Source organism: Scomber scombrus, chromosome 5, assembly GCF_963691925.1.
Source record: "Scomber scombrus chromosome 5, fScoSco1.1, whole genome shotgun sequence".
Taxonomy (NCBI): Eukaryota; Metazoa; Chordata; class Actinopteri; order Scombriformes; family Scombridae; genus Scomber; species Scomber scombrus.
Window position 1 is genome coordinate 7118922 of NC_084974.1, and position 24612 is coordinate 7143533.

Sequence of the window (24612 nt, forward strand, 5' to 3'; positions counted from 1 at the left end):
ATACATTACATTTCTTGTGCACTCACTGAAAAAAACACAGTTATTTGACTATTTATTCAAACTAGTTCCCAGCCCACTCACACTTAAAAGGCTCCATAAATACAGTTGAAAACATGTCTTACAAAACACAACTTTCACATATTATGTTAGACTGCAAACAAACAATAGAACGTCTTTTGACCCAAGCTCAAAAATGTAATCTACCTAACATATTCTCTTCCTAAAACACAGCTTATGTTTTTCATTTTCTTCATAACCACGATGTTTAGCATGAAGTATACAGTATAGTATTAGTATTTAATGTAGAGTTTGAACTTTTAGATCTGTTAGACTGAAAATGTAGAAAGTGAAGGTCACTACAGTGCAAATATGAATCAGAAGTGGTTCATTATCAGCAAAACTGTTGCAGATTTGCAATTATCTACAGAAAAGCACATGCATTTTTCAGCAACATAGCAGCACTGAGCACCCTGAGCTGTTTGAAATCCTCAGATGCTTAATTTGTCTATTCAGCCTTGAAGTCTTAATCAGCCTGTATATGATGTGTATTCTTTACTCCTAACCTCTACTCTAATCATGTGCAATTAATAATAAAGCTAATAACAGGCAGCAAAAGTTATGATATTTTTTAATATGTCATGAGAAGTTCAAACACATAAGTCATTCATTTTCACAGGAGTGTAATCTTCTTCCTTTCCCCCCCAGTCATAAGTCACGTCACTCCGTCCCCTTCTCTGACGGAGGCCTCAGGCCACAGCCGCAGTGATCTGTCATGCAAAATAGATTATCACAGGCCGGAAAGAAGTCCAATTTTTTTTAATGCTTGACAGCAAAGAGCAGAGCTTCTTGGGGTTGTGTGAAGTGTGGAAAAAAAGAAAGAAAGAAACACTCCCTGTCTAGACAGAAACAAATATCAGATGTGTTTTAGAGCTGGATGTCAGCTCACACATTCATGTAAAATAAAAAGAATCTCTTCCACTCCTTAGATTCCTCTTTCTTACTTGTTCATAATCTAAATTAAAGACAACATTATTTGTCAAGAATGCCCCCTTTCTCTAGATCACACATCAATTCATAACTCCACCTTTTGGCATCCGACATCCACCCATAGCACCTCAAATTCACAACAAACCCTGAATACCCTGCTGACCCTGCCCCCCATTCGGCCTGGAGCAGGAGAGGGGGTCAGGGGCCAGAGTTCAAACGGAGGTCAACAGGAAATGGCTGTTCTCCCTGGCACCCGGGTCCTGACCTTAGCACCACTTTTCATTTCTCTTTGTCCCTCTACACACCACCTCCTGTAGGCCGTGGTGGTCAGGATGGGCCCCTCACTTACTCTTTCACCTCCTCACAGTCCTGGTTGTTTGCTGGTCTTTTCCACAACACTGTCATGTACAGCAGTGTTTCTTTTTCTGTGTCAATCTAAACTGTGCTTCTATATCATATTTATATTGGAACGTTTACTCTGGTTTACTACAATGCTTGTTGTGGGACAATATAGTTAAACCTAAATCATTTTTTATTGGTCATGATGTTCTAAAACAACTAAACACTCATTCCTCAAGTTGTCAGTGTGCTCACATGTGATGCTTCACACACAAGTTGTCCAAAATGTTTGAATTTCTGTTTGCATGTTTCTTTAGATCAGATTCTGCCATTTGCTCTGAAAAGCAAGCAAGACAAAGAGGGAATGTAATTTTTCAACAAAGCATAATGATATGAATTAAATAAAACATTTTAAAAAAGGAAAAAGTTAATCTATTTCTTATTTACATTAAAGCCCATTCAATAAACTGACCTGGCAATATTATTGACCCATTATTAGATACATTGTTAATGGTGTATATAGGTGAAATAATTGATTAAGCTACTTACTAAATGCCACACATATTTTCCAACATTTTCACATCACAATCATATAAAGCAGGGTCAGAGTGCTCACTATACGTTTAACTTTAAACAACAAACTTTAAAAAGCAACAAAATCACAGCAAGATGTAATATATGACTTGGGACCACATTTATGTTTGATATATGTCCTCAATTCTGGCTCTGACAAGATATTTCCAAAACTTACTTTTTCTGAAGTTACCATTACAAAACAAATGATTCCTGTAGATATACAGAGTATCTCCTAAACTACTGAGTAAATCTCTGTTGCCCACAGAGACCCCACAGAAACACCTTATTTATTCCTTCCTCTGCCGTTTTAATAAGGCGATTATACAGTTGAATCATTTCACACATTTTTCAGTTGTGCTGACCCTGGCAGTCAGCCCATGTCTCCTTGAATTACAGGAACAAATCTATAAACCCCCAGTAACATTGTATAGCACTATTCTATAATCTGCAATATCAGATTCTTTAAAGCCTCACAACCCTGCATAGGTCAGTATAGAGGAGACACATGCATCATAAAGCTGGAAAAACAACCAAGATCATTGCATAATTTCAGAGCTCTTCCACCTAATGTAATCCTCATAAGTCATAAATTCATTAAGAGAGTAACCCAAATTGTAACAATAGAATTGTTGTTCCTAGTTTGTGTTGTTCCAAGGAGCGCTTAGAGTGTGACACATACAGTGGAAGTAATGCTGACTAGACCTGAATGTTATGTGAAACACGCTTGTTCAATAAAGTTATACAAGTAAGCAAGTGAAGCTTTAACCGTCCATTCTGTATAGTTTAATGTTAGATACCATACAGTAATATGTTAAAAAAACAAATATTAGCAGCGCTATCATTATCAGATGTTTGACCTCTCAAATAGCATTATGTCAGTGAGCATTCTTTTCCTCTTTTTCCTCTCCAGCTGTTTGACAACAATGTATGATCCTGCAACATCACACCCCCGTGGCAGGGATCCAATAAGAGAAATAGCTGCATACAGGCTTTATTCATACATCAGTACAGCTCTCACTCACACAATATGATTCATAGTCAGCTTATGATTGGTTCAGATAGATGGAGTCCGCTGCCAGCTTCTTCTCTCACCGACACAGCCTCCATTAGACGGTGGGAATTACACTGCATAAAATCAACCTTTATGTTGACAAATGGAGGGTAATATATGGGAGGCAGAAAGTGCTTGAATGTATTTACAGTATGTGTCTGTCCTGTGGTTAGAAGAGAATATGTAATGTACTGCAGCCTGTAGCATGTGTGGCACTGCACTAGATCATTCTACCTTTAATAAGTGTGAGCTTTTGGCCAAATTTTAGAAAATGATTCAAATGAATGGCGCATTTTTGCGGGAAATGTTTAAAAAAAAAATTAATGTAACCTGAAACAATTTGAAATGAAAAAAGTGTGATCGCCACCGCTGCTCCAGACTGTCTTAATATATATTTCGCTGAATGTATTGCTACATTCCTGATAATGTTTCCATCATTTCAAGACTCCTACTGGTTTGAATTTGAACATTTGAGCGTTGGCCTATTGAGGCAAAATGAATACACGTGTGTAATGTACAAATGTGCACGCCTGCATGTGTCTGGGCACGAATATGTGTGCACATAAATATGTACAATTTCATTTTAACATAAAATGTGTGTCTGTGTGAGTGTGTGTGTGTGGGAGGGGGGGTGGGGGGTGTACTCTGGTGGTCATTAATCATTCAATTACGCACCTGTCAGAGTTCAGACAAGTGGGAGAGAGAGGCTGCAGGGGTGGGGCAGAGGGGGGGAGTGAAGGATGAAGGAGAGAGAGAAAGGAAGGGAGGAATGCAGCGGGGAAAGGAGGAAGGGAGCACAGAGGAGCTGAATGATGGAGAGAGGGAATGAAAAAACACCGGGAGGGTTAAAAAGAGAAAGAGAAAGGGAGTTAGTTTTATTGTGGGCGTGTGAACGGCCTGTGACAGAGGCAAGCTGTTGGATGGTGACAGCCGCTCAAAGGCCGCAGTAAAGACAAAGACACTTACATGTATTATAGGGAACGAGTGACAGATGAGGACAAGACAGGGCAGGACAATAAAGACACATTCAAACTTCACTCATCAGCTGAACTGATTTACATAATATAACATGATTACTAAGCTTAAAGTGAGACAGGCATTAGAAGCACAAGTTTAACATGACACATAAGATGAAATGTGCTTTTGTTGTTTTATGTTTTTATAATGTTAGATACAAAGCCTCAAAACTATGCTTACCATCCAAATGCAGGAATTGAAGTTCATTTAAAAGGCTGCTACAGCGGTGAGAGTAATTACAAAAACACGTGCTAACATCATAGCCTCTGCTGTAGGCTACTCTATCATGCTGTAAAGTGGTGGATAGATTGTTTTGTTTTACATGGCCCCTGCAAAATGACTTGTTTCACTATCAGAATTTGATCCATTCGGTCCCATAACACATATTTTATCCTTATTCAAATTAACAGAGCTAATTGGAAGTTCGCCAGCTCAGCCGATGGAGAAAAAAAAAAGAAAAAAAATCCAAATCTGAGCAGCAGAGACTAAGATATCTGGACTGTCAGTCCCTAGTATGTGTCAAGATCCAAAAACACTGGATCCTACATTTCCCATAATACAACTCAAGACAAATGAGCCCTCCCTGTCTTCAAAATGCCAGCATCTTACTAACCCCACACCTCCATTTTTTTCAATGCAAGCTTTCTGCAAAAATCTGAGATAACGTAAATGCCAAAATCAAAAGTGAAATCAGCGGAGTGACCCTTTAAAAAGGCGAATGATCATTATGATATATTTTATTTTGTGCAAGGTTATACATATGCACTTTAAATTAACATAAACCGAATATGATAATGCAAGAGCTTTTTTTATACGTTTATTGACTCAGAAGCATCGTGAATTTTTCTTAACTCCTGAAATGAAACCAATGTGGAAATAAAGGCACTTTGTGCTCGTACTGTATGTGACTCTTTGTCGCCCCTTTCCCCTCCTATACAGTATATGTTTGAGTGTTTGCATTTGTATACATGAGAATCGCCCCCACACTTAATCTTGTGTGTGTGTGTGTGTATGTTTTGCAGTCTTCATAGCTGCAGTACCTCAAATGCCTCAGGCCACAGCCATCTGTGCCCCCCTCCCCCTTCCCCCTCCTCATTTCTCACACACTCACCCACACACACACACACTCCTCTTCTCTTCCTTATGCACCCCCTCCTTCATTGCCGCCACCACTGCCATATATCTAATTTATAGCTGTGGTGAGTGCGTTACACACACTCATGTATGCATAATATATCACGTGTGAAAGAACTGCATGTGGGAGAGCGAGTGTGTGACACTAGGCGATGGTCAGCATATAGTCTTGACCACATTGCCTCTGACACTCCTCAACACTTCTCTAAATTTTGCTGCATGTTTGCATGTGCGTCCATTAAAAATGAGATTCAGAATGCACCACTTTGTATCTTTGTCAGTCTTCCAACAGATCTAACAGCACTGATAAAGTGTGAGAAGAGTGTGTGCATGAGTGTGTGTGTATATAAAAGCCCAGCTGTTTCTGGGCTTGACATCCACATGCAGGCAGAATGCCAGATGTCTCATTAGGCAAATTTGATTGGCTTGGTCATTTAGAATGCAGCGATGAGACGGTTCCATATGTGTGTACATGAAGCTGTGAGTGTGCACATTTACATAAGAGGCCCCCTGTATAACTATTTACATGTGTACATGCCCAATGTATGTGCATTCATTGAGTATTCTTAATCTACACTCTGCTGATTGCATAATAATGACAAAAAAATAATCAATATAACAGGAAATTGTAGAGCTGGAAATATTATCTAATGAAAACAAAACATAAAAGTATTAATCAATTAGATGAAATGACAAGTTGTTACATTGAACTTTTCCACTTTTTCCACCAAACTGCTACTTCATCTCATTAATAATTCATCTTTTTCTGTCACTTCAACTACTTGCATCCTTCAATCCTACTGCCACATGTTTTTCAAAAGCTTTACATACATCTTTCTCTAGAAGTGCATCAACATCAACTGTTAACTCAAGTGTTGTTAAGTGCTTCACTACTATACTGTCACTTCCACTTCTATATGCTTACACTTCAAATATTATTATATTCTTCTACTGCTACTGTCACTTCAACTGCTGTTATGAGCATTGAATGTTTGAGAGTTTTTCCTCGCTGTAATCATTCTTCCAGTTCATATTGACCATTAGAAGATCCCTTTATAATGTAGTTAGGAAATGGTGCGGAACAAAATCCACAATCTTACTCCTGTGCAAAAATGTATTTAAACGTTTATATGGAGCTAATATGAAGCTTCAGCCACTCAAATGAGACAAATTTCAAAAAATCTTTCAACATTTTTATTACCAAATTCCCTCTTTTTGTTACTAAACTTCCACCACAACTCAACAGGGAAACACAAAGAGGGATTTTGATGCTAAAAAGACTGTAAATGTGGCAGATATTCACTTGATATGACTAACTCGGACTGCTGAAGTCTAATATAAGCTTCACATCAAATTTTAAATGCATTTTTGCACAAATGACTTATTTACCTGACTGTTGTTTGAAGACAGACTTGAAAAAATCATTCTCAGTTGCATTTCTCAGGCTTTGTTACACTCATTTAGTTGCTTACGTTGCCCCAAAATGAAGATATAAGTGTTTTTAAAAGGGAAAAAAGCAGTTTAGCCACAATTGCGACCAAATTTGCGACCAAATCAAAAAAAAGGGCTGAGGCGGTGATTAGATAGACCTCATGGTGCATATGACGCTAGGTCGAAATTACGCCGAACCATCGCTTTAACTGCTTCAATTATCTCTGAAATAACTTTACAGGCTTACAGAGGGATGATTTTTGTTCTGTATGTCTTAAAACAAGTGGTCAGTGGCTCATTAAACTGCATTTTGGTATGTAATCCTTTCTCATGTCCGTAGATATCTTCCGAATGCATTGTTAGAAATGGAAAAATCCACAGCACTGTTCTGTGCAATAATGCCCCCCGAAATTAATTTGACGTCTCTGCAGCTTTCCAGTGTTTCTTAACTCTTAAATGTATTTCTGTCAGTGCTTTAACACTGCTGATTCTTCAACTCCTTTTAGCGCTAAAACTTCTATCACAACGTTAACTCCCGTAATTGTGTCACCTTCAGCTGCAATTTCAAATGCTTAAACATAGGTAAATTAAGACATTTCAAGTACAACTACAACTATTTTGTTTGTTTCCTGACTGATGCATTCATTGGCATCTAGTTAGACCTGATTAGAAAGTATGATGTAATCTTTTTTATAGTTGTAAGTAGTTAATTTTGCACAGTATGGTCTGGATGAAAAAGCGTGCAAGAGAGGGCACTGACCTTGCAAGACATCTGGAACATGGATGGACACCGAATCAAGTTTCTGTTGTGTTCCGTGTATGAGGTCCTGCCTACTCCATCAAACCTCCACACATGGGGGGTTGACAGAGAGCCCCAGCTGCACGCTCCGCAGAAGGCCGGACAACCTTGAGTATGTCCTCTCCTTGTGTCGGTCAAGTCTGGCGGATGAGAAATTCTGGTGGCGACAAAAACAGATTCTAACACAGTTGGATGCTGGTGTGGAGCAGGCAAGAAAGAAATAGAACAAAACAGAAGCCAAAACAACTTTCTACTAGCCATTGTTTCGTCCTCTTTCTCAGGTCAGGAGAGAATGCAGCAATAGAGAGGAGCAAAAGGGTCCTGCCTATGACAAGTTACTGAGGGATGTGGATGGATCAACTTTAAGAAGCGGCTGAAATTTCCAGAGGACATAACCCATACTAGCCTCATACCCAATATTGTCCTCTGGTACAAAGAGGTGGTTCTTACCAAGCTTACAGTGTGCTGGGAAGAGAGGATGGAGGCGGCATCATCTTCAAGGCCTGGAACACATTGGTGGAAGGCAGTTGTGTTGATTTTTTAGGGTAGTTGCTCTGGAGACCTTATGGACTGCTGGGGATTGGAGGCCCGGCTAGGAAGCAGCTGGTAGCCGACATCTCCAAGCAGGCAGAGGCAACATCCAGATGGATCTGAATGAAGCGGAATGAGCGGTGGCAGAACCAACCTGGCAAAGGACTAACAACATCGTAGAGTTGAGTGGTGGACAGTGGGGCTAGTATCAGGATGCTGGTTCTACCATCTAGCCCCCCTCCAAGATGTCATGGCTTTAAATTTCTGAAATATTCAGGAAAAGAGGAGGGGGGGCATTTGAATATTTTGAGAAGCCACTTCTTCAACTCAGGCCCAGTTTGAAGGGCGGTACCTTGAGAGAGGGAAAGGAGAGAGCGATGCTACTGGCTCACAGGTGGCACATGGGTGAGTATACCTGTAAAGGTGAGCTGGTTGCGATAACCTTACATTTGCATATTATCATATTTGTTTTTTGCCTTGATGTTTGACCGCAATCTCCAAGCTTTTCTTCTTATAAATTTTACAAAAGTGATTCAATACTCTGCATGAAAACAAATGATAGTACATTTTATAAACTCTTGGTTGCATTTCACATTGCAATTTCAATGTAAAACTGGTTAACTATTTCAGATATTATGCAGAGATATTGTGTGTCTACTCTGCTTAGGCTCCGCAGCTTGACACTGACCTATGCCGACACTATAGTCTTTCACAAATTGGTTGATAAACTGCTGGAGTCTTAATGGAGTTTAGGTACACCAATAAATCTAGGCGTGTGTGTGTGAACAGGCCCCAGGAGGCGTATGTGCATCAATAATTCCTGTGAGAAGGAATTTCTAAAAACAAATCTAATCAAGTCTACCACTTGGACAGACTGTTATTGTTTCTGAGCATATTTGAAAATTGTATAAACTCAACCAGATTTTATTCTTGCTTCTGTTACAGATATTTCCCAGTATGGATATGGTGCTTGAATTCAAACATAACTTGTGAACTCTACCCTGCAGACCGCTAATAAAAACATTTACAGTAAAGAGGTTACAGGCAACTCACAAAAGGGTTTATACTGCCCTCTAGTGGTACAAAGGGAAAACACACATTTCTGGATTATTTCTAGGTGTCTTTTCTTGGTAAAACCTTTGATATACAATTTTGCTTTTTGAATAGACTTACAACGATACAGCAGTACATAGATGTAAATTTAGAAAATGCTTAGCTCAGGTGGTATTTTAACATGATTACATTTACCCTTGGTGAAAAAGAAAGACAGAGCTTCACAAAGTCAGTGAGGAATAGTCAACACAGTTGACCTTCCTATAAAAGCACACTTAATATAAAGTCATGATGGTGAAGATGATTTAAAGTTAAAAAAAAAAAAAAAAAAAAAAAAAGAATTAAGATCATCTTTAAGGCAGAAGCATACAAAAAACATATCTTTCACAAGATACACATCTAGTAGACATGAAGCCCATTTATCATTCATTTTGAGTAATCTACCTGGTCAAATGATCAAAGTAAATCCAATATTCACTTTCCTTTAAGGTCTGTTTTGGTCTCCGCCATCCCCTGAGGGAAATATCTGGATCTTTAGCTGTGAAATGCTCCACTGTGTTCACTAGCTAGGCGCTAACGTTGTTTGCCTTTGTCTGATGTTGCAGGAAATTCTGGTAGGAGCAGAAGCTGCCGTAAAACAAAATCTATGTCTTATTCATTTATTGTGTTTGCATATTATCACTTTAATATTAATATGTTTAACAAGTCAAAAATTACATTAGATTAAATTAATAAGCATATAAAATAATTCCAACTCATTTTGCACCTTAAAAAATGTGAAAGCACCTCAACATGAACATGTTCTGAATAAGATGACAAATTTCCTGCATCAAAATAAGATCTAAGCTTTCTTATGTTTACTACATTTCTGGGGAAAAAGTGGACTGATGGCTGTTGACTGGGAATATATTATTAATGGATCAATATGATCAGTTATTTAATGTACAAAAGTCACCCAAGTATCAGCTGAAAAGCAACAATACATTTTTTAATGTGGTTTCCACAAAAAATGAATACCTCTCTTCTTCATTTTTTCCCCTCTTTCTTTTTCCCTTTTAGATCTTGCAAACTCTTGACTGCCAGGTTGGGATCCTCAAACAAATACTACAGTATGAGTGACACACATTTTAATAATTCACTGACATCAGTGTGATAATGATACTGATTTATAGCTCTCTTTGGTATCTGAGCATGACAGGATATGCTGAGAGTTTATGTGAGAGCTTCAGGCAGGGTTTGACCAAGCGAAAAAATGTCGAGATAATTTCACCACCTCCCAAACATGTGGTCCACAGGTCACAAAATTATCTCAGATCCTTTCTTCCTCTTTAGCCTTAGATTCCTCCATTGTCCTCATCTCCTCCTCCAGCAGAGTCTGCTGCTGCTGTCCTCCCCTGTCTCCTTCCTCAGCATCTGCAGAACATTTGTTCTCCTGACACTCATCAACATCAACAGAACCTTTTTCTTTCCCACTTTCTTCTTTACTCTCAGTCTTTCGTTCAGAGTCCAGTGAGCCCCTGTCACGGCATGCCTGTCTGCGAATGGTCCGTCGGTTCTTGCTGCGACGAGATTGGTTGCAGTGCAGAGTACGCCTGCGATGCCACTGATTGAGAGAGTGTTGGGCTTCAACGCTGAGCTGACGGGCAGCCAAGCGTGGCCGGAAGCTGCTGATGTAGTAGAGAGAAGCGTATAAAGTTGTAAGGTAGTAGCCACCTGTTGATAAGGGGAAAGCAGAAAGCAAGACAGTCTGTGAGATCTAATTGTGACTAAGCAGTACCTAAATCTCTATAATCAGTTAGAAACAATCTGTTAAATGAGCCGTATGCATGTGGAGAACAGGAATGATTTGCACTAGCTATTTGTAAAGTCCTTCCTAAAAGTGATTACCAGCTAGTTTTAATCTTGTGATTTACTAAAACTGGTTGGACCATTAAAACTTAAGCAAATGTATTAGCTTGGAGATGTTTTTTATACACATATAGAGAAATATGCGCTGTTAAGAAGTTGTAGAAGTAATATTAAAGTGGTTTCGAATGAGTGAGAAATATCTGATTAAGCTAGGCTATTTTTTGAAATGTCATTTAAAATCAGCATTGCAAAGGTCAGGTCAGATAAATATGTCACAGTAGTAGTTTTGTCAGTTGGTTCAGTCAGCCATGCAACAGTTAAAACTATATCACAGTTACTGGGTTGAAACGTTTAGCACCAACTATGATATACAGTGCATCCGGAAAAGTATTCACACCCCTTCACTTCCCCCACATTTTGTTATGTTACAGCCTTATTCCAAAATGGATTAAATTCCTTTTTTTTGTCATCAATCATCTCATCAAATTTTTGCAAATTTATTAAAAATAAAAAAATATCGTATGTACATAAGTATTTATACACCCTTTGCTATGATAAAGCAAAATTGAGCTCAGGTGCATCCTGTTTCCACTGATCATCCTTGAGATGTTTCTACAACTTGATTGGAGTCCACCAGTAGTAAATTCAATTGATTGGACATGATTTGGAAAGGCACACACCTGTATATATAAGGTCCCACTGTTGACAGTGCATGTCAGAGCAGAAACCAAGCCATGAAGTCAAAGGAATTGTCTGCAGACCTCCGAGACAGGATTGTATCGAGGCACAGATCTGGGGGAGGGTACAAAAAAATGTCTGCAGCATTCAAGGTCCCGAAGAGCACAGTGGTCTCCATCATTCGTAAATGGAAGAAGTTTGGAACCACCAGGACTCTTCCTAGAGCTGGCTGCTGAGCCAAACTGAGCAATCGGGGGGGAAAGGGACTTGGCCTCTCATCACCTGGCTAATAGCATCCCTACGGTGAAGCATGGTGGTGGCAGCATCATGCTGTGGGGATGTTTTTCAACGGCGGGAACTGGGAGAATAGTCAGGATCGAGGGAAAGATCAACGGAGCAAAGTACAGAGAGATCCTTGATGAAAACCTGCTCCAGAGCGCTCAGGACCTAAGACTGGGGCGAAGGTTTACCTTCCAACAGGACAACAACCCTAAGCACACAGCCAAGACAACGAAGGATTGGCTTCGGGACAAGTCTGTGAATGTCCTTGAGTGGCCCAGACAGAGCCATGACTTGAACCTGATTGAACATCTCTGGAAAGACCTGAAAATAGTTGTGCAGCGACGCTCCCCATCTAACCTGACAGAGCTTGAGATGATCTGCAGAGAAGAATGGGAGAAATACCCCAAATACAGGTGTGCCAAGCTTGTAGCTTCATACCCAAGAAGACTTGAGGCTGTAATCGCTGCCAAGGGTGCCTCAACTAAGTACTGAGTAAAGGGTGTGAGTACTTATGCACATGCGATATTTCAGTTTTTTTATTTTAATTTGCCATTATGGGGTATTGTGTGTACATTGATGAGAAAAAAAGGAATTTAATCAATTTTGGAATAAGCCTGTAACATAGCAAAATGTGGGGAAAGTGAAGGGGTGTGAATACTTTCCGGATACACTGTACGACCGACGTTACCTATTTCAGATCGGTATCGGTGAATATGTTGTCCAATAAGTGCAGATAGGACCCCAAAATCCAGTATTGGTGGAGCTATTCCAACTACTCTTTAGAACTAGTTTGTTTTAATCTAGTAATGTGCAAATCTCCACTAATGTAGCAATTACGGTTAAATTCAAGCCATCTTACAAATCAACCAACCTGTCCACTACAGCGTGTTTTGGTAGTAATTTGTGTATGAGAATGAGTGTGTCTGCCGTACCCTCTCCCTGTAGCTGTGTGGGGTCCAGCAGCTCCATCATGTAGTCTGTGTCTTGCTGTAAAGTGACCACTTCACTACGCAGCAGCACCCATGTCAGACAGGGCAGGAAGTCATCTGCTCCAAACACTGTACCTGTGTGAGAGGAGAGGACAGGATAGGAAAGGAAAAGCAAAAAAGAGGAGACTTTGACTTTACTGTGATTTCAAACACAAATGTGCCAGTTGGACACAGGCAGCGGCAAGAACAAAAGTAATTGTTTCTATACTGCGAATTAACGAAATGTGAGGCTACCTGAGGATGCATTGGCATTCATGCTATGGTAGATGCTCTTGCAGACTTTGAGCAGGGCTTCGACCTTCTTGTTCGGGGAGTAGGCTTCATGCATACTAGTCCACTTCTGCTGGATCCGCTCCAGGGTCACAGAGTCGGGAAATCCGACTCCCGCTGACCCCCCTAGCCCCTTCACCCCATTCTCCTCCAGCACATGAAGGTTGTTCTTAAGTGACTGGAGGCTACCGTCATTGGTACGAGAGATGTGAATGCAGGAGTAAAGGTGTGCGGCCACAGGCTTCAGAGCTACCTTGTGCAGGGCGAGCTCCACCACAGAGTCTAAAGAAAGGTAAGTAAGGAGAAGTTAGAGGCCTGTTGATGGAGGCAACGGCACTAATCAATGACCCAATGAGTTGAATCTACCTATATGTTCTGTTATCATATTAACAAACTCTGTATTGAAAAGTACATTTATATTAATGTATTGTCAAACTGACAGTCAGCTCACTCACCGATCTCTGGGTCATTTAAGTCAGTCATGCAGTCCAACATTGCCTGGATTTCTGGATATTCCAACAATGTCTCCCTAAGTGATGTGAGCGATGACCTCACTTCCTGTAAGAACTCTGACCCTGTGACCCCCGTAGGATCAGCCCCTTTCTTCATCGTCATCTCGATGAATCCTTTTACAGCATCTGCAAATGCCCCACCTCTGCGCTCGCTCATCTCCTGCACACGATTGATTAGTCTTTTCTTCTGACATACGAGCCCACCGAGAGCCTGGCCTACCGCCGAGAGGCGATGTATGACTTTGTCAGCCAACCGGTGTGCTGACGGGTGGTGGGGTGTAGGGCTTGGTGTCTGAAACTCCTGCTCTTCCTCTATGCTGCTGATTGACAATGAATCGAGCTCCAGTGACGGAGGCTGGAGCAAGGAGGAAGGCCTGGGTGGAGGCAGCCAGACTCCATCCTCAATCCAGGAGACCCTATGAGGAGACTGGGGCACTGGGCTGCCATGGGGCTGCAGCTCAGATGCCGGGCTGTCACACCTGACAGGGGAGGTGGGCATGCTCCCAGTGCTCGCTCTGTTGGTGAGGCTGGGGGTAGAATCTCGGCTGGGTCTCCTGAGGACCACCCCTGCTGGTGTGGAGATTGGTGGTGAATCTGCTGATTTGGCTCTGATTAGACCTGGTCATAGAAAACAGGGATTATGAACACCACATGGGCAGTGAATTAACTGAACCCATATAAAAACCTGAACATAGTAATTAATACAGATATGGCAGAAGTAATCATGTTTTGGAGCACAGAAACACACTGTTTGACCAACTCTTACAATTCTTTTGAACATTTTCCACATAAAGTGAAACTGCATGTGTGATTTACCATTGTATTTAAAGGGCCAATTCATCCAAATGCCTGTGTTTGTTTTATCTGTTATGAGATAGTGGTAAAATAGCCCGCATTTAAGAGATAGTTTGACATTTTGCTTGTTTGTTTTCTAGCAAGAGAGCTACAACTCCCATATCTGTATGGTAAACATGAAGCTACAGCTAAAAGATTGTTAGCTTAACATAAAGACTGAAAGTAGGGGCAAAAACAGCTAGCCTAGCCCCAGTGTTGGGAAAGTTCACTTTCTACATGAACTAGTTCAGTTCATAGTTCACACATTTTAAAATGAACTAGTTCAGTTCATAGTTCATAATTCCAAATTATGAACTAAGTTCACAGCTCCAAAAAATGAACTAGTTCAGTTCTTTTTTTCAATACGTTGCGAACTATACTCTTTTAAAACTGTTGCCACAGCCAGCAATTATTTCATTAGTTTAACACTGAAAAAGCCGGTGGGCAGAGTTTGCACATCCATCCATCCATCCATCTTCTTTCCGCTTATCCGGGGTCGGGTCGCGGGGGCAGCAGCCTAAGCAGGGAAACCCAGACTTCCCTCTCCCCAGCCACTTCGTCCAGCTCTTCCCGGGGGATCCCGAGGCGTTCCCAGGCCAGCCGAGAGACATAGTCTCTCCAGCGTGTCCTGGGTCTTCCCCGGGGTCTCCTACCGGTGGGACGTGCCCTGAACACCTCACCCGGGAGGCGTCCGGGAGGCATCCTAACTAGATGCCCGAGCCACCTCATCTGGCTCTTCTCAACGCGGAGGAGCAGCGGGTCTACTCCGAGCTCCTCCCGGATGGCCGAGCTTCTCACCCTATCTCTAAGGGAGAGCCCAGCCACCCTACGGAGGAAGCTCATTTCGGCCGCTTGTACCCGCGATCTCGTTCTTTCGGTCACTACCCAAAGCTCATGACCATAGGTGAGGGTAGGAACGAAGATCGACTGGTAAATCGAGAGCTTCGCCTTTCGGCTCAGCTCTCTCTTCACCACGACGGATCTGTGCAGAGCCCGCATTACTGCAGACGCCGCACCGATCCGCCTGTCGATCTCCCGCTCCATCCTTCCCTCACTCGTGAACAAGATCCCGAGGTACTTGAACTCCTCCACTTGGGGCAGGATCTCATCCCCCGACCACATAAACGTTAGATTGTTCCCTTCCTTGTCGATTTTCTCATAAAAATCGCTGAGATAATTATATGAGACCTCCTTATGTCCACATGCTGCTGTCGCTTCCATGCTGCTTCCATGCTGTTTTTTGTTTTGATGACGCATGGAGCAGTGCGACACTGGCTGCCTTTGCCTATGGTTGCCAGATAGCTCTACTCAACTGTGGCGCTCTCGGACTTTTTAGGCATAATCTGGCACAGACAAAGAAGTACACGCAACGGTTGGGCAACACTTATTGAACGAAATTTAAAAAGAGTGAACGTGACGTTCACGGACACCAGAATGAACGCGTTCATAGTATCGTTCATCAGGCAGAAATACCGTTCGTTCGTTCAAGTTCACCAAAATTATGAACGAGTTCATGAACTTTCGTTCAATGAACGCGTTCATGCACAACACTGCCTAGCCCTGTATACAAAATAAACCCCCAGAACTTATATTCTTTATTAATTGATACCTTACATCTAGTTTGTTAAACCTGCACACAAACAAAAACAGAAAAACAGCAAGTTGTGGTTATATAGAAATTAGATGTTCATAGGCAGGCTGTTTCCCTTTCCTTCCAGTGTTTGTGCAAAGCTAAGCAAATTCCTTGTTTTGTTTAGCTTCATATTTAGCATACATATATTAAAGTCGTATCAATCTCTGCCCCAACATATCAAACTATTTCTTTAGAGTAATCACAGTGATGTCAGTGAGTAACTGGAGCATTGTTAAGGGGGAAAAAACTCATTGCTGTCAAGTTCTTCAAAATTATTTTTGAAGTTTTGTGGATGTCTTCAAATCTGGAGAAGAAATATAATAACTAAATTTGTGGTCAAATATCCCTACAGGAAGGTGAGAAAGAACTTTCTTAGAATTTGGGTGAGTAGAGCAGCAGCAACAACAGAATTCTAAAAAGAAATTCTGCGTTTCTGCATAAAAGTTACAAGTTCTGACCTGAGCTGTCAGAAATGGCAGAAGAAGGTTCCTGGTCCAACGAGATGGCTCGTTTACTCTGTATCCCTGCCCCTGCCCATTTACGGGTGGTGCTTAGGCGTCGCTCTTGTCTGTATTTTGATGGCTGTGTGGGAGACTTAACATCAGGTGTCCGATTTGTTAGCCATTCATCTCCATGTTCACGAAGGTAGAGGGGATTGATGACACACAGGGCTCCGTTGGCTGACGTTAGCTAAAGAAACACACATATACACAAACACCGTAATGAATTGGGAAGGCAAGACAACACTGTACACCATCAATGTATAAATGGATTCATTTATATTTCTATGTTTTCATTTGGGGGCAGCTGTACAAGCTGTAAGCACAGCATTGACATATTATCTACCTCATAAAGCTTATACGGCAAACAGAAGCTTATTTACACAACCAGCAGACAAAGAGCAACATTAGCCTTCATTTGGAGTCCTGGAGTTATGGAGACCCAATTAATCTAGGTCTCCTTTTAGCTTTATTGCTCCACACCAACTCCTGAAAAATACGTGGCTCTTTAAGTGCTAAATGCTCCACTATGTTTAATGTTTACCAGCTAGCCATTAGCTTTGTCTGGCTGCTGTATATTGGCTAGAAAGTAGTTGATGAGATTGGAAAAAATTAAAACAATGAGCATTAAAGATGCTCAAATGCTTCGCACAACTGAGTAAAACTGCAGAGCTGCGTGATAATTCTCTGTGATCCCTTCTACATTACACAGAGTCATTTCATCCATGATTAATAAAACAAATATTGATACATGCAGCTTTAAGGTATTGAGAAACAAGCTGCCTCACTTGCAAACATAGGGAAATAAGGAAGTTGTTGTAATATCATTGTACTTTAACACACAAACCTGTATGGAGCACATTACAGTGCTCGGCTCCCTGTGAGTCATTTCATCAGTCTGAAAGTCAGCCGGTGAACAAAGCCAAGTTTCTGCATTAAAGAGGTATTATAAATTACATATCTATCAAACTACATGATTCCAAATGCACTTTAGCTAAGTCAGTTGGCAACAAATTAAAAAGTAAAAAAGGATTATTGATTGATAGAAAAATGCAAATATTCTTTGCAGATTTCTTTTTGATATAAGAGAAAGAAACATATGGAAGGACTCACTGGGTTCAAGCTGAGAGAGACGATCTTTGCTCCTCTCGGTTACACTAATGATCCACGGAGGAAAAGTCAGACAAAGAGCCAACACATCCCTGACGGAGAGGAACAGATGAGGAAGATAAGATATATCACTTAATCAGACCAATCTCACATATTTGCATAGACAGTAAAACGGTCACAGCTCTGTAGTAGTCCAAACATTCACTGATTAGCTTTTTAACTAACTGTAAAATATAAAAAAAGTGGAGTAAAAAACAAACATAATAACAGCAGTGTAGCAGCAATTCAATGTATGCTTATTGTAGGCTTGTTTGCCTGTCATATCTCTATGATATGATTTACCTTGGGTCAATGTGCAAGTCCTTACCTGGTCAGAGAGTAGAAGATCACTAGCTGAGCCAAGTCCGAGAAAGACAGACGAGACTCAGAGAGCTGGAAGACTAATACAGAAACAGAGAGAGAGAGTGGGAAGCATTGCTGTACTTTCATTCTAAAAAAGTTCTGTCAAGAAATGACATTCCTGTACACATACTGACGCTCGAACCAGGAAGCCTAAAAGGGGACTTCTAAAAAAAAGCCAGTGTGACCGTCTGTTTCATCAATTTTAAGTCTGTTATTTTCTGATAGCATGTGGTTTCTAATACTGAGAAGGTTGCTTCTGCATAAAATGGAATTACGTCTAAGTGTCAGTCAAATGAGAAACAAAGATGAGAATCAACACTTTAAAAAAACAGTTAACCGTGCCCTGGAGGTGTGTTTTGTTACATTCATATCTAATTATCTCCTCTCACCTGTGCCTGTGTTTTGTGCTGAATTAATACTTTCACTCAACAGTAGAAAGGAAGGCCACTGGGTGACAGTTCAGTCTGTCAGTTGTGGCAGAAGTAATGATTCATAAAATAACCAGCAAAGTAACATATGAGGAAGTTGGAGCTGAGCCATGCCCATTTGCACACACGCACACATACAAAATGAACTGTGTGCTCTCACGCAGTGGGTCCATACCTGTGCCTGTGCATTTGATATCATAATCAAGAACTGCTTCATCCTGTCCTCCAGCAGACACACACAGAAGGCTGGGCTGAGATGTCGCAGAGTCCCGCACAATAAGGAAACTCTGAAAGGAGAAACAGTGACTCATTTCAGTATTTGAAGTGTTACGGAAGCTTGTTGAGCAGAAAGGCGTTTTCTTTCAACTGTTCCCACTGGCAACCACACAACGGGGCTCCATGGCAACCAGGTAGCAAGAAGAGAAACACTAAAGTGTACCTAGATAAGCACAAAAAGGAAAAAAGAAAGTTCTGACAATTTAAAACAGCAATACTGCATCTAAGACACTATTTATTTCCATGTCACAGCCTGGATTAATCTGAACTTGATGAGTCATGACAGATTGTTGACCAACATCAACGTCACGTACACTACAGTTTTCCAAGGGTTCATAAGTGCGAAGTACTAAGAGCTGTTTGCCCACACATTAAGCTGATATTACTCCATAGTGGCTATGAATACTATGAGTGTGTTCACACAGTGGCATAAGAGCCCTTCAACTTTTTCATATTTCGTTGTGTTATAGATATTTTTAGATGCAAGGCTTTATTTGAAATGAAGCCTTTGTCAGTGGCAGTAATGACAGCTTTGGGTCCACCTGATGATGACCCTACTGACTTTTAACAGCAGGGTTTGATTGATTTGATCCATCTCTACAATAACTCCATCGACTGCAGACAGTGGAGTATGATTGAAAACTAGGGGAAAAGCTAGCTGGGCTTGGGGGGGAGATGGTTATGTCAAACTGCTTTTTACAAGGTCACTAAATGTAAGATGTGATCAGTTTCTTCAGTCTTCATATATTATCTTCAGTAGGGTTTAAGTCTGAATCTTTTCCGGATTTTCCTTTCTTCAGCATTACCCAATCTGTAACCGGTCTGGTTGGTCACTACCTGCTTCTGAGAAGCATCCTCATTCCTGTGCTTCTGGCATGCTTGCTAGAGATGGTAATAACTTTACAACCATGTGTACCAGCTTTTAGGCATGCTAGCTACGTTGCTCTATGGATGGCAATGTTGGTCTGTCAGTCGGTCACTCTGTCCACCACTTTGGTCCAGACTGAAATATCTCACTAACTATTTACATGGATTGTTATGAAATTTGGGTCAAACATTCATGCTCTCCAGTCAAAGAAGTATACTGACTTTGTTGACCCCCCTGTCTTTCCTCTTGCACGCCCATGAGGTTGACATGCAAGGTTTTGAATGAAATGTCTATACTGTCATGAAACTTGCTATGAAGGTTCCCCTCAGAATTTATTGTAATGATCCCTGAAGTTATCATCTAATCCCATCATCAGGTCAACAGTTTAATTTGTCTAGTGCTTTATGAACAAATACCATCAGCCTCTGTTAAGTGCTAGTTAGCAAATGTTAGCATGCTAACAAGCACTAAGATGGTGAACATGCTAAACAGCAAAATGTTAACATTGTCACTGTTAGCATGTGTGCACGCTGACTTTAGCATTTAGCACAAAGCACCCCTGTGTCTAAATAAAAGCCACTGGCATGGTTGCATCTTTACTTCAATTTTAATACATTTGCAAAGATTCTTGCAAAATAATGTTTCCACTCTATCATGAAGGGCTACTCCAAATGGATATTTCTAGATATCTAGATATAAAAACTTAATTTTAAATAAGAGGCCCAGAAAACCTATTTTCTCAGTTGTCTCGCCATAACTGACGGGGTTCTACAAGAAAACACAATAACCCTTTTTTTTTTGACAAAGTTACCACACTTTCATGTGAGAGAGCTTTGTGGTCGGATTTTCTCTATGCTCTTCACACTGGTTTGAGAAGGGAGGAGCTGACTTGGAAAAAGGTGATGTCACATGTTTCCGTATACCAATCTGAATTTCGCAACATTTGAATTAAAATCTGATGACAGTTGTGAGGTCATTTGGGTATGTTGCCAGGCATCAATCTAATCTGATCTGAGGTTTTGACTCTTAAAAAAGTCAAATGGTCTGATTATCTTAACATCATTTTAACAACCAATATTGTCACACCACCATTCACTAAAACTTTGCTTTGGATTCACAAATGTTCTTGCAAAGATCATGGTCTGATCATGTTACATTTTTGGAAACAGTGACTCAGACAGAATAAGCTGTAGGTTGACACATAATTAACTTAGGTAAAACAAAGCGCATCCCAAACACAGCAAACCAACAGCTCGCTCATATAGTTACATCACCACCACTGAATTCAGAGGTCTCAAGCATCAGCACACATTTAAACACGCACAGAGGAAGTGGCTTTTATGCTCAGTATGCACAGAAATAGAGACGAGTTCACTGCAAGTCACCAAACTTTGAACACACACAGACACATATCATGGCATGTTTATACCAACGATTATTTCACCATTGATTCGTAACAGCAACATTTAGACACATACATTTGATTCACAGGAAGGCGTGTTGGAAACCATTCAAGCAGAAATGAACAAATTAACTTTTTTGTTTAGCTCAGAATTTGAACTCAACTGTACTACAACTATAATGTACATTAAGACACTGTTCAACTCCTAGTTTCCCTTTAAGAGTATTTGCACTAAAAAAACTAAACACTCTTTACTGTTTCCTGTGACCACATCCTCACAAGTCTATGACTTATATCTGCTAGTTACAAATTTGGATTTCTGAGTAATCATTTGCATATCAAAACAGTGAATCTTTAAAACAGTACATGTACAATCTACCATTTTCTTTCCTACTCACATTCTGTCTTTGTAGGAGCCGTATCCATTTTGTCATTTCATTTCCCTAATATACGCACGCTTATATTCAACACTACTTCTGCATTCAGCCCCTTAAGTTGTGGTTTTTTGTGTTATCCGATGTCAGATAGAAAAAAGGAACTACTTTTGTGGCGCAGAGATGTGCATAGCAGTGCTCAGTCAGTCTGCAGTTAGAGAAAATTCAAAATTGAAGTGCAGCACATAGAAACCCCTGCAATATGTATTCAATATGTAATTCAGCGATATAAGGTTTGCAAATGTAACTGAGACCCTTAGTTTCACATAACAGCTGGATGGATGGGTAAGTAGGAAATTGGCCAAGCGCTGATGGGATGATATAAGTTAAATGAATGAAGGGAACAGGTAGGAGAAGCAAAAGGGAGACTCAAAAAGAGGACACAGAGAGGGATTGGAAAGTAGAAAGATTGGATCGGAAATGGAAATATATATATTTATATAGAGAGAGATCTTAGATTCTGTCCAAGAAGTGAAGAGTAAGATTTGGACAGAAAGCCTAATGGCCAGTTCATCAGATTTTCATAGTGCTCTGAATTTGGGATTTTGGTTATAAACCAAAATCTGTGACTTTATTGGATTGTGATAGAAGAACAACCAGAATGTAGGCTTCACCTACACAATTATACAGTGTTGGATGCAGTTTGGACTCCATTAAATGCCTTCCAGTGTGTTAAAACACATACATTTAATATTCCACTCACTAGTTAATTTATCTTAAAAAGTTCTGAATGTATAGGCAATTTTAAACATTTGGAAAAGCCAAGAATTTGCTTAAATGTGTGGATCTTAATCATTTCAATGGATTCTCTGAACAAGTGAAACTGCATTAGACGTAATTTATCACGTTGCTTTAAATAATAAAGGGTAAGACTCCTTGATTGATTGATCTTTGTATTGAGGAGGAGGACAGCTCACCCCAGCAGGTGTTCCACAGATAGCAGCGTGGACCGCCTCTCTGTCCCAGGGTGGCCCGGGGCACCAGGCCTCCTGACAGCCCCTCAGCTGCTCCAGGAGCGACAGCCTCCTCCTGCTGCTCCTCCACGGTATGGCTGTCGTCCCATTAACCTGACTGTGAACCGCCCTGGAAACAAACATATGGACACATTTATATGCATGTAAAAAACACATCAACAATTAGCAACACAAGAGGATAAAACTGTTTTTGCCTTTATGATTTGAGACAAAAAATCACAAGGTTACAATATTGATTTATCAGGTAGGTAGATGCTGTAAGATTAGACTTTTTTGGACATTCAATTTTAATAATAACAAAAAAATAATAATGCAAAAAACAGTCAAACACATGCTTATTGATGGCATAAAAATGGTCGATACTTACATGTGTTGGGCTGGTTCAGTTCATGTGAGTCTCTCTCCTCTACACTATTTGGAAACTTCTCCACATGTTGCAATCGTCTCTGACTTGTACTCCTGCTTTCTGCTTGGCCCAAAACCTTGCTTAAGAGCTCAAACCGGGGTAAAATAGGAAGCTCACATACTCCTCAGTAACACACTGTCAAGACGTTAGCTGTATCCTGTAATATTTTTCACATTTCAGATCTCTGCTGTACGGCTGCCACGTTTGTCTCAGTCTACCTTCTGTCGCACATGCTGGCTTTTAATGCACTTTCAATTTTCATGTGAGACTTTTCAGCTGATTTTTGATCACGGCACTGTCTTTGCCCATCCCTCAAGTCTGCATGTGGTTAACCTAGCTCTGTGCACTGTGTGAACAGAGAAAAGACAGTTTCTTACTGTTTGTTCTTTTAAAGAGCAGTGTTTATTTTTTTTCTCTCTACAGCACCATCTGTCTTTTACTATGAAAAGATGAATGGTAAAGACATAACAGTTGAGAAACACAACAACTCTGACATCACCGATTTTATCTTGCAGCTGAAGAACAAACAGAAGCAAATTTTAGTCTGTCAGCTAGAGATGTAAATATAGAGCAAAAAGAGTTGAGAAACGGAACAGAGGCTGGATTTTTGGACTTTACATCAGGGGGTTTCATGTCTATTTCATCTCATGAACTTGCACTTGTCCGAAAGCCCTGCCTGTCACAGAAACCGCAACCAGAGGTGTTGCTGGTTGGTCAATATTTCCGGAGTAAGATGTCTCATGGTCTTCCTTTTACTTGCAGCACAGTTACTTTCTGTTTAAACCACGCTCTGCCAACACTATTATCAACAGATGGCAATGCCCGATACAGCTGGTACCAATGAAGCAAAGCCAGAACCAGCTAATAATCAATAGTAATAATAATTAACTAATAAATAATAGTGTCGGATGGGAATGATCACTTTAAAATGAATAAAGCCACACTGATATCACACGTGATATTAGTTTTAATCACAGGCCCTTGATGTGTGAGCCCTAAACGGTACACACTTTTGTTACCATTGTCTTTATGACATGTTGTAAGCAATTCTTTATTTAAAAAATGAGGTTGAGATGTAAAATAATCATTGATTGTCAAAAAAAGGACTTGAAAATCCTGAAAAAATAGTTAAAATGTGTAATTAAGCTCTGTCACCAGGTAAACACTTTCAAAAAGTCAGGATCAGCACTTCAAATGACTCAATTTGTAATGTGTTTTGTTTAATGTGCAAAAAGTTAATTATACACCAGCAAAGTGGAACCAAAGTGGCTAATAACAATACCTGAACTTCTCAATTGTGCAACTGCTATACAAAAAAATTATGACAGCAATCACTTCAGAAGGTGACACTGTAGCTGGCGGTCACAAGTAAAATTTCAAAAGACACAGCCCATTAAATGCTGGACCTACATGAAACTTCAACGACATACCCAAATCTTCTTGTTCCGAAAATTGACTTTTTGAGCCAGCAAGATCTTCAATATTTACTTATATCCATTTATACTTTCTTTGAAGCTTTACTCCAAACAGACATACTCAATTACTGATTGCAAGAGTGAAATTAAGGAGCTATGGTACATAATGCTATAATATAGCTCAAGGCCAATGCAGATCTCAACATTTGAGCAATGAAAAGATCTGAGATATCATTAACATTTTTGATTAGGATCCCTTAAATTATGGTCGTTTTTTTATAGATATGTACTGACATTTTGTACTTGAAAGATACATTTATCAGTGCTCTCTGGTAGACAAGCTTTGCAACCAAGCCACAAACTGTGCTTCATGTTTCTGTAATTAAATGTCTTATTACTCAGCCTGCACGTGTTCATACCCATGTTACTATCA

The 24612-nt window shown here is 40.3% G+C and overlaps 1 protein-coding gene across 1 annotated transcript; it reads right to left on the reverse strand.

The window, feature by feature from the left end:
• Positions 1–8754: 8754 nt before the first annotated feature.
• rinl (Ras and Rab interactor-like) lies at positions 8755–23049 on the reverse strand. Its single transcript, XM_062419775.1, has 11 exons — positions 22726–23049; positions 22302–22467; positions 18580–18691; positions 17942–18014; positions 17578–17666; positions 17312–17394; positions 16423–16654; positions 13441–14115; positions 12950–13267; positions 12659–12790; positions 8755–10631 (listed from the first exon to the last, which is right to left on the reverse strand). Coding segments are annotated over exons 1-11 (2286 nt in total). The 5' UTR covers positions 22728–23049; the 3' UTR covers positions 8755–10227.
• Between the last annotated feature and the right edge of the window lie 1563 nt (positions 23050–24612).